At 50.1% G+C, this 11,550-nt stretch overlaps 3 protein-coding genes across 3 annotated transcripts; 2 read left to right on the plus strand and 1 right to left on the minus strand.

Moving 5' to 3' along the window:
- Window positions 1–363: 363 nt before the first annotated feature.
- HRG_09754 (gag-polypeptide of LTR copia-type domain-containing protein) lies at window positions 364–1,242 on the plus strand (the record flags this gene model as incomplete). Its single annotated transcript, XM_044868225.1, has 3 exons — window positions 364–478; window positions 595–1,087; window positions 1,179–1,242. The coding sequence occupies 3 exons, from the start codon at window positions 364–366 to the stop codon at window positions 1,240–1,242; spliced, it is 672 nt and encodes a 223-aa protein (XP_044716806.1).
- A 4,093-nt stretch (window positions 1,243–5,335) lies between these two features.
- HRG_09755 (uncharacterized protein) lies at window positions 5,336–7,479 on the plus strand (the record flags this gene model as incomplete). Its single annotated transcript, XM_044868226.1, has 4 exons — window positions 5,336–5,685; window positions 6,449–6,752; window positions 6,836–7,146; window positions 7,197–7,479. The coding sequence occupies 4 exons, from the start codon at window positions 5,336–5,338 to the stop codon at window positions 7,477–7,479; spliced, it is 1,248 nt and encodes a 415-aa protein (XP_044716807.1).
- A 2,321-nt stretch (window positions 7,480–9,800) lies between these two features.
- Window positions 9,801–11,188, minus strand: HRG_09756 (restless-like transposase; the record flags this gene model as incomplete). Its single annotated transcript, XM_044868227.1, has 5 exons — window positions 9,801–9,959; window positions 10,046–10,147; window positions 10,237–10,388; window positions 10,483–10,900; window positions 10,967–11,188. 5 exons carry the CDS (start codon window positions 11,186–11,188, stop codon window positions 9,801–9,803), a joined length of 1,053 nt encoding a protein of 350 aa, XP_044716808.1.
- Window positions 11,189–11,550: the final 362 nt, after the last annotated feature.

The raw sequence follows: 11,550 nt of genomic DNA on the forward strand, positions 1-11,550 counted from the left end.
TACTGATTTTGACAAAGCCCTCAAGAACGCCCTTTCCTCTGTTTTCCCCTTTACACAGCAACAACTCTGCGTCTGGCATATGATGAAAAACGTGATCCTACATTGTTGACTTGATATGAGACATGGACCAAGACATGTTTAGGCAGCAGTTACAAGTGGTGAGTCACTGGATAGTGGCACGGACGTGCCACTATGTATATATGTATGTTGAGAGCTGTCAGACAGAATTGAATAGAAGCAAGTTCAATCGCTACAGGTTATGCACCCGGTTGCTTTTATTATCCTTCCACTGCACGATTGAACTCGGCATATGAGAACACTTTTTCGTCAAGAATCGACGGTTGACAGCAAAGACCCGGCACTATGGGCAAGAAAGACTACAAAGGAACCATCCTTGATGGAAGAGACTCCTTTGACAGCTGGAAGATGGATCTTGAAGATAACTTGTTGAGTGACGATCTTATGAGCTGCGTCACCGGTAAGGCAACAGCGGAATCGTCAGATTTATCAACGCCAGGAGAGAATGCTGCGGACATTAAAAATGTCTCTCTTGCGAGAATGAAAATACGACAGAGTATTGACCAGATCCACAAGAACTCAGTCAACCATCTCACCGATCCACGAGCAATTTATCAATCCTCGTTAAGCGATATGCGACATCGAACAAAGCGCGCCTTCGACAGCTGATCCGAATGCTATACGACGTTAGTACGCAGACGAATAGAACTGTGCAGGAGAAGGTCGACGACCTAAAGCGACTTCGAGCTCAGATTAATAGCCAAGACAAGGACATTGTTATCCATGAACAGCTATTGATTTGCTTCTTGCAAATGAGCATGGACGACGCTTTTAACACTACGGTCGAGATCTTGAACGCCTCGACAGAGACGTTGACAATGGAAAAGGTGCAGAGCTCTCTGGAAAGCAAAGAGTTGGAGCTCGTCGATACGACAATCAAGGGAGAAACCGCACAATTCGCAGGTCGTGGCCGCAGTGCATGGAACAAAGGGAACAACAGGTCCAAAGCACAGGATGGTGGCGATAATAGCAAGGAGGAGGTGCTGTTTGGCCACAGACATAAAAAGGTGTGGCGCTTGAGCCAGACAAGAGGGCACCGAGCCCATACAATCCAAGAAAAGGATGGCGATAACGGGGTAGCGCTGAAGTCAATCCTGAAGATGCCTGAAAGACTACTACATGCTAGGCTGGGACACCCTGGAAAGCATATGGAGGGCAAACTGAACGCCGTAATGGATGATCTCGGAGACAACTCATTCTGCCCGTCATTCTGCTCAAGCTGCACCGAGGCCAAAATGACAAGAAAGGTCTCAAGGGAGCCAATGTCTGCGGTGACAGAAAAGCTAGAGAGAGTCCATATAGATCTTTGGGGGCCAGTTGAGCTAAGTCCCTGCACATAGAAATGGGCACCCCCCTGTTTTGGGCACCCCAAAAAAATCACGACCATTTTCAACACCATTAATTCAATCCCTTCTCACTGCCCACCACCGTGCACTACGATACAATCGTCACCTATTTCTGAAACCTCAGCTTCGGTTTCATCAGATTCTTCATTCTCAGCTGCGTTCACCTCCTCCTGCGCCCGTCGTATTGCCTCAATATTGGCGAACCTCGAATTCGGGCTCGTGACCACCCTCTTCCTTTTTCGGCTTGACGGCCGCCAATTGTGTTTCCAGTGCCTGAATCTGCAATTGAGCTTTTGCTAAAAGGCCATCCTTCTCGTCAAACCCTTTGTGATCTTCCTGAACAGCAATCTCTTCGTGGGCACGTCGTCGTCTAGCTGGTTGAATTGAACTACCTGAACCTTCAGATCTTGCGAGCGCCTCGGGTCGACCACGCAATCTGGGATGTGTCTGATTGCCAGTCACTGGTGGGTAAGTGGCTATTGAATGCATTGGCCACATTTTCGCGTTCTTTTGCGTCTGTTGCTGTTCTCCAGCAGAAGAGGGCTCAAAGTGGCTTCGCCATCGACACCGGCCACAAACCCGTCGCTTTCCAGCCACCCTTGATGTTTGACACAGTGAGCGCTTGCTCGCGTGCTTTCTGGTAGCAGGAAAGAAAGTTTTGCTTGCCGACTGGGCTTGAATCGGTCAGGAGGCTGAGAAATCCGACCTGTTTGCGGTAGTAGTGCTTAAGAGCGGAGAAGACAGACAAATCGAGCGGTTGCAGCACATGAGAGGTATGGGAGGTAAGAAAGAAGGTGAATCTGATGCTGGTAGCATAGATACATGAAGTCAACCGTCTCGTGACTTCCGTGGCCGTCCAATACTAGCAGTCTTCGCTCCGAAGGGTCGGGTGGCTGGGTTCTTGGAATGAACACCTTTCGAGCCACTCCACCGCAGTTTGGTCCGAAGTCCAGCCGTTCTTTGTCGCAGTGAATTGCCAGTCACTAAAAGTACTGAGATCTTCTGGGAACCACTGTTGCTGGACCGATTTGCCCTTGAAAATGACGAGTGGAGGGAGGAAGGTGCCGGCAGCGGACACGCACTCGATGAACGACGTCCAGACCCGAGAACCAGGCGTCTTCTTTTGTACAGATCGTTTTTCAGCACTGCCAACGACCAGGCCATTCTCCCAAGTCCTTCCATGATGCCTGCTTCATCCATGTTGTACCTGTTCTCCGGCTTAATAGCCAGAATCTCGGGAAGGAAGAAATTGTTGAACCAAGGCCGAATTACCTCGGTAGAAGCGCCGTTGACACGCGCAGAGTCTCTGTGATGGCACTTCTGGGTCCGAACTGCAGGATTTCGTCTTAAAAATGCTTGCATCCAGTGTTTTCCGAGCGGTGTGTGGTCTCCTTTGACGGCGAGCATGCGCTGCGCGAACTGCCTGATCTGCGAGTGAGTGGGAGGAAGGCCCAAGGCGTCCTGAATGAGAATCCATTCGGTAAGTTGCTTTTCCTGTGTCTGAGAAAGCCTCTGAAGAGCAGAAAATGCATCCTTTCTGCATTCGTGACCATGCATGCGATTGTAAAGAGTTGCCCTCGGGACGCCCCAATCGCGAGCAGCCTTCTTGGCGGATCCGCCATTGGCGATTGCCTCAAGGGCGCTGTGAATGTCAGACTCTGTATATTTCATCAGTAGTGGCTTGAAGACACATGCGTCAATTTTTTAGCAGATTGGATGCGTTTCCGCGGTGAAATTTGCTGTTGAAGTTGACGCAGCCGTTTAGGTTGGGCACCCATCTTGGGTGCCCAAAACAGGGGGGTGCCCATTTCTATGTGCAGGGACTTATCACTTCAAGGAATGAAGTACATGCTGACAATCACCGATCAGGCTACCGGGCGAGTTTGGGTTTATTTCTCTAGAGACAAAACGAGAATTACCGACAAGATCAAAGCCTGGGTAGTTGTTGCAGAGGCAGAGTGTCGCGAGTACGGAAAAGGCGAAAAGGTCAAGGCGATGCGCTTTGATCGCGGGAAGGAGTTTCTAAACGAGGCAATGAAGGTATTTTGCACGGGAGAGCTATTCGGATCGAACCAACAGTGGGCTACCACCCGGAGGGGAATAGTATCTCTGAGAGGAGCATGAGAACCATATCAGAGAGGGGTCTGCTATGCGCCACGAAATGGACCTCCGGCAGCATACTGGGAGTTTTCGAACGCAACAGCGGCCTATCTGAGAAATAGGGAGTTGTCAGGGAATGGCTAAAAGCCCATGGGAGTTATGGCGTGGAGAAAGCCAAGATCAGGGCACTTGAGAGTGTTCGGATGTCCTGCCTGGGTATTTATTCCCAAAGAAAAGAGAACAAAGCTTCTGAAAAGAGCATGGCAAGGAGTTTTGTTGGATACAAAGAGGAGACAGATAAAATCTATCTAGTCTGGAACCCAGCTGATAAGAAGGTCCACGAGGTTCGATTCGTGGAATTCGATGAGAGCAAGTATATGGACAATGAAATCAGCCAAGAATCACAATCGCAGTATGACGATGAGAAGGAAGAGAAAAGGAGCAAGGGAGCTCACTGATGATGACTCTGATGCCGAAGATTCGGTCAGGATAGGACCATGGACCAGGAAGCTACAGAAGCTGGGGAGGATGCCGGAGAAGCAGCGGATGGGAACCCGACCGACCAAGACACTGCAGATTCGGAGGAAGAGCTCCAAGGAGACACAATCGTTGTCAATACAGGGGAGGCGGATATAACCTCTGCTGAAAGGAGTCTGCCGAAAACAAGATCCCAGATTCGACGAGAGGCCGTGGCACTCAAAAGAGCAGAGAAGCAGCGAGCAGAGCTGGAATGGCGGCAAAGAGAAGAACAGCGCATGGCAGAACGTCTGAAGAAGCGAGGGGAGAGTGGCAGGAAGGAAAGAGCCATGGTAGCAAGGACGCTTCTCCAGCCTAATACAGACCTGTACGACTTCGACCCGAAAAAGCTTACCTTCCGACAGGCGATGGAAGGCAGTGAGAAGGATCAATGGGTAGGAGCTATAGATGAGGAAGTTCAGAATCTCGTTCGACGACAGACATTCTCGGAGGAAATCAACGAAGTTGACGTGCACGGAGAAGAAGTAGTTGATGCCAAGCTTGTGTTTGATCACAAGAAAGACAAAGAAGGAAGATACTACGGTATAAAGCACGTCTAGTCGCGAGAGGTTCACACAGAAACACGGGATCAATTACGAGGAAACCTTCGCACCCACGATCCGGCTCGATGCGATGAGGATCATTCTAGCTTTAGCGGCGAAGAAAGGCTGGAAGGTATACCAGATGGATGCTGTGGCTGCGTTCCTTGCAGCAGACCTAAAGGAAAGGATCTTCATGAAAGTGCCAACTGAGCTCCAGCAATATTTCGGGAAATACGTTCAGATCCTGAAGAGTTTGTACGGATTGAAGCAAGCTGCAAGGATGTGGTATTTGCTAATATCAGAATATCTCAAGGAGATTGGTTTCTCACCGATGACAGTGGACCCGACAATATTCAGACATACAGAGTCGGGGGTAATCATCGGCGTGCACGTGGATGACTTTATGATTACAGGGGGGGACGAGGATGCCATTGAACTGGTCAAGGAAAAGCTGAAGGGAAGATTTGAGATGAAAGACCTCGGAGAAGCAGAGAACATTCTCGGAATTCGGATTCAAAGGCACAAAGGAAAGCTGATGATTGGTCAATCACAATTTGCGAAGGAAATCGTGGCAGAATTTCTACGACGACTCAATGAAGCACGCAACCCCATGGAACCTGGAGCTATACGGAAGCTCGTTGAGGAACCGGACGGCCTCTGAACCATGACGAATGGTTGAAATACGTGGAATTGCTCGGAAAGCTGATTTGGCTATGCAATACGAGGTTCGACATTATATTCGCAGTTAACAGAATGGCATCTTTCACGGTAGAGGCATGCTGGAACCACTGGAAGGCTTTGCTACGAATATTGGGTTATGTCGGCAGGACTATTCACCACGGTATCACATATGGCGGAAATAATGAGCACGCTCAAGGAGTCGAAGGCAGCGATATCGACTATTATTCCATTGACCACAACATCGAAGGGCACGTCGGCTCTGCAGGCCTACAAGATGGGGAAGCGTTCTCTGACACCGACTACGCTACTGATCCAAGGGACCGGAAGAGTATCCTGGGGTTCATCTTTATGGTCTACGGAGGCGCCGTCATGACGTATAGCAAGAAGATGAAATCAGTGGCAAGATCTACGACAGAAGCAGAGTATGTTGGGATGGGGAGGCCACAAAGCTGCTCTCTGGGGACGTCGACTACTTGCAGAGCTGGAAGGAAAGGGGGAGCAAACAGTGCCACTACTGCTTGGAGATAATAAGGGAGCTGTACAGCTGACCCGAGGAGTATCGAACACGTCGAAAATCAAGCATGTTGATATTGTCTAGATGCGGAGGACTTCATTATGTGGGGACATGGGCTCTACTGGCCCTACGCGAGAAGGAGGCTTTATAGGAGGGTCTCGGAAGACATTCGGACCGGGGTTACACGCCTCCCTTCATTCCTCCCTTCCTTCCTTCTTCTCCTCCTTCCTCATTCTTCTTCATCTTTTCTCTTCTCTTCATAGATTACCAATACAACAGTCACAGGCATAGCTCTTTAGCACCTTTGATTCGTATTCTCTATCACCCTGTGCACAGCACGAATACCCACGACCCAACACTGATCAGTGGTTGAACGTCTGTTTAACCACAGAAAGTTAGGTATCGAAAAGCATCCCCGTTTCCTCGAAGAATTCCTGAGACCTATTTCTATAGGTTGCACCACAGTCCTGAGAGAGGAAGTTTGCAAGTGGAAGAGAAAGACCTGATTCCTTGAAGAATTCCCTGCGAGACCTATTTCTATAGGTTGCACCACAGTCCTGAGAGAGGAAGTCTATGCTACACACACGACAAGAACCGACTAGACCAAGCCGGTAGGAAAGCCTTGACATCACAACAATCAACATGTCACAAGGACAAACAGAAGGCATAAGGGTTATACAACCTCAAGAAGATGTACGCCTACGCCAACCTATTTCTGCTCAGGAATTTATGCGCGGAACCGACTTCGCGGCCGATTTTTCCGCTATAGACCCTCAGCTTCGATTCAAAGATATCTCAGTCGATAATATAACGGAGATACATGCAACCACGTACGCAGCTAAGGCCCTTAAAGCCTATACTCTTGAGAAGATGTGGGATGATGAAGTCTTCCATGCTTTCCAACAAGACTTTGAAGGATGGACGCTAGACATGTTCCTTATGGTTGAAATTTCATACCGGCGGGAGCTCCGCCGGGTTCTCCGCCGAAAGGGAGTATATACTGGGACGAACCACCAGCGAATCGAACGATCCTTGATTAAGCTACCCGAAGCCGACAGTTTCCTACTTGGGACCCTGAGGAATTCACAAAACAGATATTTGACGTACGATCAAATGCTTCCTGGCAACAACAAGCCCTCGCAACGCCTTCTTCCCGAGAGAATATCCAAAATCCGACCCAAGACCAGTCACCAAGGGACCAGCCTACAACCCAAGCCCAGGCTTTGCAACAGCAGCAACAGGTTGTTTCCCAAGGACCCCAGAGGCCTCCTGAGCAAGCCCAACAGATGACCCCAAGGAACCTTATTCCAAGCCCCATTTTCCCAGGAAAGCTTTCCCAAGACATCCCCACTCAACAGACCCAGACGAAGTCTATTCCCAAGCCCCTTACTACAGTCATTTCCTTCAAGGCAGACCCAGCCTGACGGGCATCAGCCGTACAAGGCCCTGCCCCTCGTTCCGTTCGAACGAACGGCTTGACCCCGCCGTTTCTGCCCAGTTTCTAAAGACCTTTGACAAAGACCAAAAGTACACAGGCGAGCCCTACGACCTCCTTGACGATAAGATGAAGATCTTTTCAACATCTGCTTCCATGCACAGATCCGGGAGACCCAATTCTATGCGGTATTTCCTAGGATTCTTAACGGACGAGCAGAAACCTTCTACCTTCATTACGTCGATCAAGACGATACATTTGCAATAGCGTATCACAAGGTTAAGACGCATTTCGACACCGATGTTAACCATCATCACTATTACACCGACTGGACAACTGCTACCTTCGATAGGGTCCGTAGGGAACATAGTGATAAGACCCTACATCAGGTTCTTCAGCTGCTACTTGATAAGCTACAGCTTTGCCAGAGGGCCCTAGGCCCTGAGTATCGAGGGGAGGATAATTTACGTACTACAGTTATCCGAGCCTGCCGAGGAGTCATAGAACTTGAACACGCATTGTTCAAGCCTGCCCGCGTGTGCGAAGAGCTTTTTGCTGATTTACGGTCTTCAATCGAGACCTCTATCAGTAGACAAGCTATATATACAACCTCGACGGACAGCTACTACATGGACCGACGGTACAATCAGTACGGTAGGAACCGCGGATATTCCTCTTTCGGCCCCGAGGAACCCACAAGGTAGCCGAGATCAGAAACGACAGTGGACGAAGAAGTGCTTCGTTTGTGGAAAGCCAGAATGTTGGTCAACGAGGCATTCCGACGAAGAAAGACGTAAGTCACGAAGCCAGTATATCTCACAATGCCACTTCAGTGGGTCTACGGCCACAGCTACGGACTACGCTGCCTACCTCACGGAATATGAAGGAGCCGATACGGACGAGGAAGCCGACTTTGACCCTAGTGACCCGTTTGACGACGAAGACGAAGACCAGTTGCAGGACGTAACGCAGTTCCTTACAGACCAGGCTTTCTTGCACCAAGTCACCGGAGAAGACATCTACGCCGATAATGCCCCAAAGACCCCATCCAACCAGTTCCTTATTGAGGACCGGTATGCAGGACGCTTCAAGGCATCCTTCCAGATACCGGTGCAGCCAACGTCTCGACTGTCGGTATGCAACAGTATCTTGCGCTGCAGCGGGAAGATCCTTCCGTTGCTATAGATAAATCGACAGCCGGAAGAGCTTCCATCACGTTCGGAAAAGGAGAGTCAACATCGTCTATAGGGAATGTTAACGTACGAACAGCTATTGGACAGATCGACTTCCAGGTCCTCAACGCTCCGACCCCTTTCTTGCTTTGCCTTGCAGACATGGATAGGCTGCACGTCTATTTCAATAATACCACAGACGAACTTATCCAAGGCGAGACCCGCATCCCTATTATACGCAAATGGGGACATCCTTGGTTTCATCTTAGCCAGGGTGGCGATCAATTCAATTCCATCAATTTGGCCTCATTATTGAGTTGCGTTGACAGCTTATTCATCATTGGTCCCGTTGAGTTGAACCACCTGCCTTCAGATGGGGGCGATGGAGTTGAATTGAAGACGTTGAACCACGTACGGCCCATGGGGTCGCCGAGGGCCCTAGCCGGCAGCATGTCCAGTATCATCCTAGACTCCATATAATGCTATTCGCATTCTCCCCTGACACGTCAACCAACGTATCCACGGCGTCGATTAGGCCATTCCGTACCCACGACCGTAACGTTTGCGTAATCCCTATCGTGCTGGCTTCCAATCGAGTCCGTAGCGGTGACACCATTTGCCCAGTGGTACTAAAGAGACGCTCGCACTCTGCGGACATGGGAGGGATCGAGAGCAAGTCGAGAGCCATCCGCGACAACCGTGGGTAGTCTTTCCGCCTCTGCCACCAATACTGAAATGGGTTGGTGACGAGAGGATCATTCTCAGCGTCAGCACTCGACAGCCAGCGGTCATATTCATCATGGTCCGGATTCAGTGAACTTTCCAAAGAGGAAGATTCGTTGGGCAGCGACGAAGTCCTCTGGGCTCGGTGTCTCTCAAGCGCGCTCATTGCCTTCAGTCGCTTGTACGGACGCTCTTCGTCAGGCATCGGAGGATCGGCAGCGATTTGTACTCCTCCTCCCACAGGTTTCTCACCATTCCTTTTGCCTCCTGTAGCCAGGGGAGCTGTGCTTTGTCAGTCCATGTATTCTCGAAATAACCCCAACGCGAAACCGGATTTAAAATAGCAGAAGCATAGTATGCTGGCGTCTCGTCAAGCTTCGTATAGTAGTCGTTCAACTTATCCCAGCCCAGATTAATGTTAGCCTTGAGGTGCTCTGGATCGGGGAACTTCTCCGCTACTGCTTTCCTCCTCTAGTCTGTCCATCAGGAATTCGTAGGTTGAGGCAACGTCCCACATATTTCCGTATGCTTCAATGCGGCCTCCTTTTCGAACTCGGCTCTGGGCGTCACCTTCTAGCATTCAGTGCTTCTTCGAAGTCAACAAGCACCCTATCCATCAACCCAATGACCTTCCAGTCTTTATCGCTGAGAAGACTCTCCTCGCGGAGAGACAAAGGCATCTCTTTGCCCTTCTCATCCCATTGCGGCATTTTTCCTAAACTCAAGCGTGACCTTCTCAGTCAGGTCTTCCAAGAAAGGCCGCAACTCAAGGCCGCGCCGTATCATATAAAGAGTCGAAAGCCAACGAGTAAGGTTATCAAGGACAACGTCCACAGGGTTCTTCGCTCGAACCTTGGGTCGTCCGACTGTGAAAAGGACTCTTCCTGAAGCGCACGAAGCCGGTACGTCAGCTTATCGGACTGATGGATCCAATTTACTAGGTTGTGGAGCTTTCCGACTGGGCCTTTCTTTCGCCAGATTTCATGCTGGACCGCGTCAAGAACAGGCTCCCCGTTAATCTCTGCCTCAAACGCGTCGGCCTTGTGTCCAAATAATAGCGCCTTGACCACCAAGTTGAGCACGTGGCCGAAGCATCGCACCTCCGCTTCTTCGGATCAAAGCCCAGTGCCTCTGCAATCTCCTCTGTCGCCGTATCCATATTGCCAGCGTTGTCCAGTGTAATATAGCCCACCTTGTCGAGGATCTCATAGCTCTCTAGGATCTCGAGGATCTGGGCTGCAATGTTTTCTCCCGAGTGTGAGATCTTCAGCTCCGGCATGCCTAGGACAAGCTTTGATGGAACTCCATCCTTGTCGATGTAAAACATATAATCCCGTATAAAGCGTGCCGATTCCTGGAACGCCAGCCGTCGAACGCAATGTGAATTTGGCCCGGGTGCTCTTTAGATTGTCGATTACGCACGTCTTGTATCGGGTATAAAGGTCAACAATTCGCTTTCGAACGGTATCGTGCGAGATGTGGGCATTCGTCACTGCGACCGATGGATTCAGGTATTCGAAAATATGTCGGAGGCGACAGTGCTCGGGCTGGCGAAAGGAGACGTTGGCGTCGACCACCCACTCGAGAAGAAGTCTCTGAAAATGGTCCTTATCGAAGCGCTGGATGAGGGCGTTCGCGATACCTTGCTCTTTGGGGTCTGAAGCATTGAGGTTCAACATCTCCACAATATTCTTTGACGGGTCTTGTCCCTGGTTCCTTTCCCAAGAGCGGGCGGCCCTCTTCCCGGACAGATCGACAAGCCTGTGCTCTTTGAACAGATGATTCTCGATGTTCTGAGTGCCAGCGGCAGAGAAGTCTGATGTTTTTTGCTTCGGCTTCTTGAGGCAGGGCTTGCAAACCCATTTTCTTTTCGTGGGAGAATCGCTAGGTTGAATGTCGAAACCATGCTGCCAGACCCACGAAGTCTGCCTGCCAGCACGCTCGGAAATCGTATAACCTGGAAAATGGTTCCATGGGAAGATGCTCCATTCGTCTTGCAAAGCATCCATGTTAACAAACGACTTGCTGGATGAGCCTCCGTCTGAAGCACGCTGGGGCTTAGTAGGAACGTCGGTTTCCATTTGGCCGCAGGAAGGGGATGCATTCGTTTGGGGAAGGTTTCTCTGCGACGCGACTCGGGGAACTTCAGCCCAAACGCGTTCAATCGCCCAGGTACTTATACATTCGTTACATCTGAAAACAGTATGGAATGGAAGTACTACAACACTCAATACGGTAACTAAGGCTAACCTTGAGGGTGATCACGCGAATCACGCGCGTCAGACGCGACTCGATTAGGTACCTAAGTGTAGATGCTACCTAGATCACCTCCTGCTTCAACGGCTTCAACGCGTGGTCAACGTTCGAGGCGGAGGCGTGGATTGAAGCTCTCAATGTGCAGGTGATATTGAATTGATTGAATTGAAACACGTGACTTCCACTT

This window comes from Hirsutella rhossiliensis (assembly GCF_020360975.1).
Source record: "Hirsutella rhossiliensis strain HR02 chromosome Unknown scaffold00013, whole genome shotgun sequence".
Classification (NCBI taxonomy): domain Eukaryota; kingdom Fungi; phylum Ascomycota; class Sordariomycetes; order Hypocreales; family Ophiocordycipitaceae; genus Hirsutella; species Hirsutella rhossiliensis.